This window comes from Myotis brandtii, unplaced genomic scaffold, assembly GCF_000412655.1.
Source record: "Myotis brandtii unplaced genomic scaffold, ASM41265v1 scaffold1236, whole genome shotgun sequence".
NCBI classification, from domain to species: Eukaryota; Metazoa; Chordata; class Mammalia; order Chiroptera; family Vespertilionidae; genus Myotis; species Myotis brandtii.
The window spans coordinates 89053-90891 of NW_005354316.1; the positions used below are offsets into that span (position 1 = coordinate 89053).

The 1839-nt window shown below is 56.6% G+C and overlaps 1 protein-coding gene across 1 annotated transcript in view; it reads left to right on the forward strand.

Annotated features, from left to right (window-relative positions):
• Positions 1-1839, forward strand: part of SHANK2 (SH3 and multiple ankyrin repeat domains 2) — a 22457-nt gene that overhangs the window by 17035 nt on the left and 3583 nt on the right. The window contains exon 6 of the mRNA XM_014533994.1: positions 1613-1808. Coding sequence (XP_014389480.1) covers positions 1613-1808 — 196 coding nt within the window. The remainder of the gene's footprint in view (positions 1-1612; positions 1809-1839) is intronic.

The following is a 1839-nucleotide window of genomic DNA, read 5'->3' on the forward strand; positions in this document are numbered from 1 at the left end:
GAGTGCGCGCGTGTGCGGCATCCACGGTCTACCGTGCTTTCCAGGGCTTTCTCGCTGCGCCGTGAGCTGGGGGTGAGCCGTGTTCGCTCCCACGGCGTCTCCAGCCGTCTGCACCTGCTCAGTACATACCTGTTGACTGAGTGAATGAATGAATGAATGAATGATGCCATGCACGGATCTGCTGTGTGTCTGCAAGGGTTTTGCCTCCCCGGCTGGGAACCAAGCCCCTCCCTCGTGTGGATGAAATGGCCACTGTTCTCAGTGTTGCTAGTGACATTGGGGCTGGGGTTTCCTTCCTTCCTTCTTTCCTCCCTTCCCTCCCTTCCTTTCTTTTTCTCTTTATTGTTAATCCTCAGCCAAGGATAGCTTTTCCATTGCTGCTGTGTGTCCGCAAGGGTCTTGCCCCCCCTGCTGGGAACCAAGCCCATCCCTCGTGTGGATGAAATGGCCATGGTTCTCAGTGTTGCTAGTGACATTTGGGGCCTGGGGGTTCCTTCCTTCCTTCTTTCCTTCCTTCCTCCCTTCTTTTCTTTCTCTTTTTATTGTTAATCCTCAGCCAAGGATAGCTTTTCCATTGATTTTTGGAGAGAGGGAGAGAGGGACAGCGGGACAGTGTGGAAGGGAGGGGGAGAGGGAGAGAAACATTGATGTGAGAGACACACATGGATTGGTTGCTTCCTGCACGTGCCCTGACTGGGGCCGGGGATCAAGCCTCCAACCGAGGTCCGTGCCCTTGACCAGAATCGAACCCGGGACCCTTCAGTCCCCAGGTCAACGCTCTAACCACTGAACCAAGTCATCTAGGGCTTTTTTTTTCTTAAATTCCAAATGAGCACTAGCTTTTATTTAATCTTAGTTTTTCTCTTTTTCTCCGTTTCATTGGGGTAAGACTGACCTGCGACGTTGTGTCAGTGTTGGGTACCCGCAGGATGTGTGTGTCTGTGGGACGCCCACACTGTCGGTCTGCCTGTCACCCACACCTCGCGCGGTTACGGTCTTTCCTTATGAGAACTTTCACGATCTGTTCTCTTAGCAACTTTTTTTATTTTTTAAATATATTTTTATTGATTTCAGAGAGGGAGGGAGAGGGAGAGAGAAACATCAATGATGAGAGAATCACTGATCGGCTGCCTCCTGCACGCCCCCCACTGGGGATCGAGCCCACAACCCAGGCCTGTGCCCTGACTGGGAATCAAACCCTGACCTCCTGGTTCATAGGTCGACCCTCAACCACTGAGCCACGCCGGCTGGGCAGCAACTTTCAAAGTACAGCATCGCCACCTGCTGCACACACGTCACCTCCTAGCCAGAAGGAAGTGTGCGCTTCCCGGCCACCCACGGCCCCCTCCTGCCCCTGGCGGCCTCCAGCCCGTCCTCTGTGGCTGTGGCCCCGGCTTTGTCTTTCTGTCTGTCTGTCGCCCCTGAGCATCATCCCCTCAAGGCCCACCCATGTGGTTGCCACGGCAGGACTTCCTTCCTTCTTTATGTCGGTTAACGTCCCGTGGTGTGTGGGGGATGTGATGCTCGGGGTCCCTTTAGATTTGGCTATGTGAGCCCCGAGGCTGAGCGGCTTCCCCCAAGGCCCGGCTCTGAGGCGTGTGCGTCCCCCCAGAGACGCCCCTGACCTTGGCGGCCCAGCTGGACGACTCCGTGGAGGTGATCAAAGCGCTGAGGAATGGTGGGGCGCACCTGGACTTCCGCGCCAGGGACGGGATGACAGCCCTGCACAAGGCCGCCCGCACCAGGAACCAGGTGGCCCTCAAGGTACCGTCTGTGCCCCGGGAACGCCCCACCCCTCAGATTCCCTGGTCCCCCTTCCCCCCACCCCCACTCACAGCC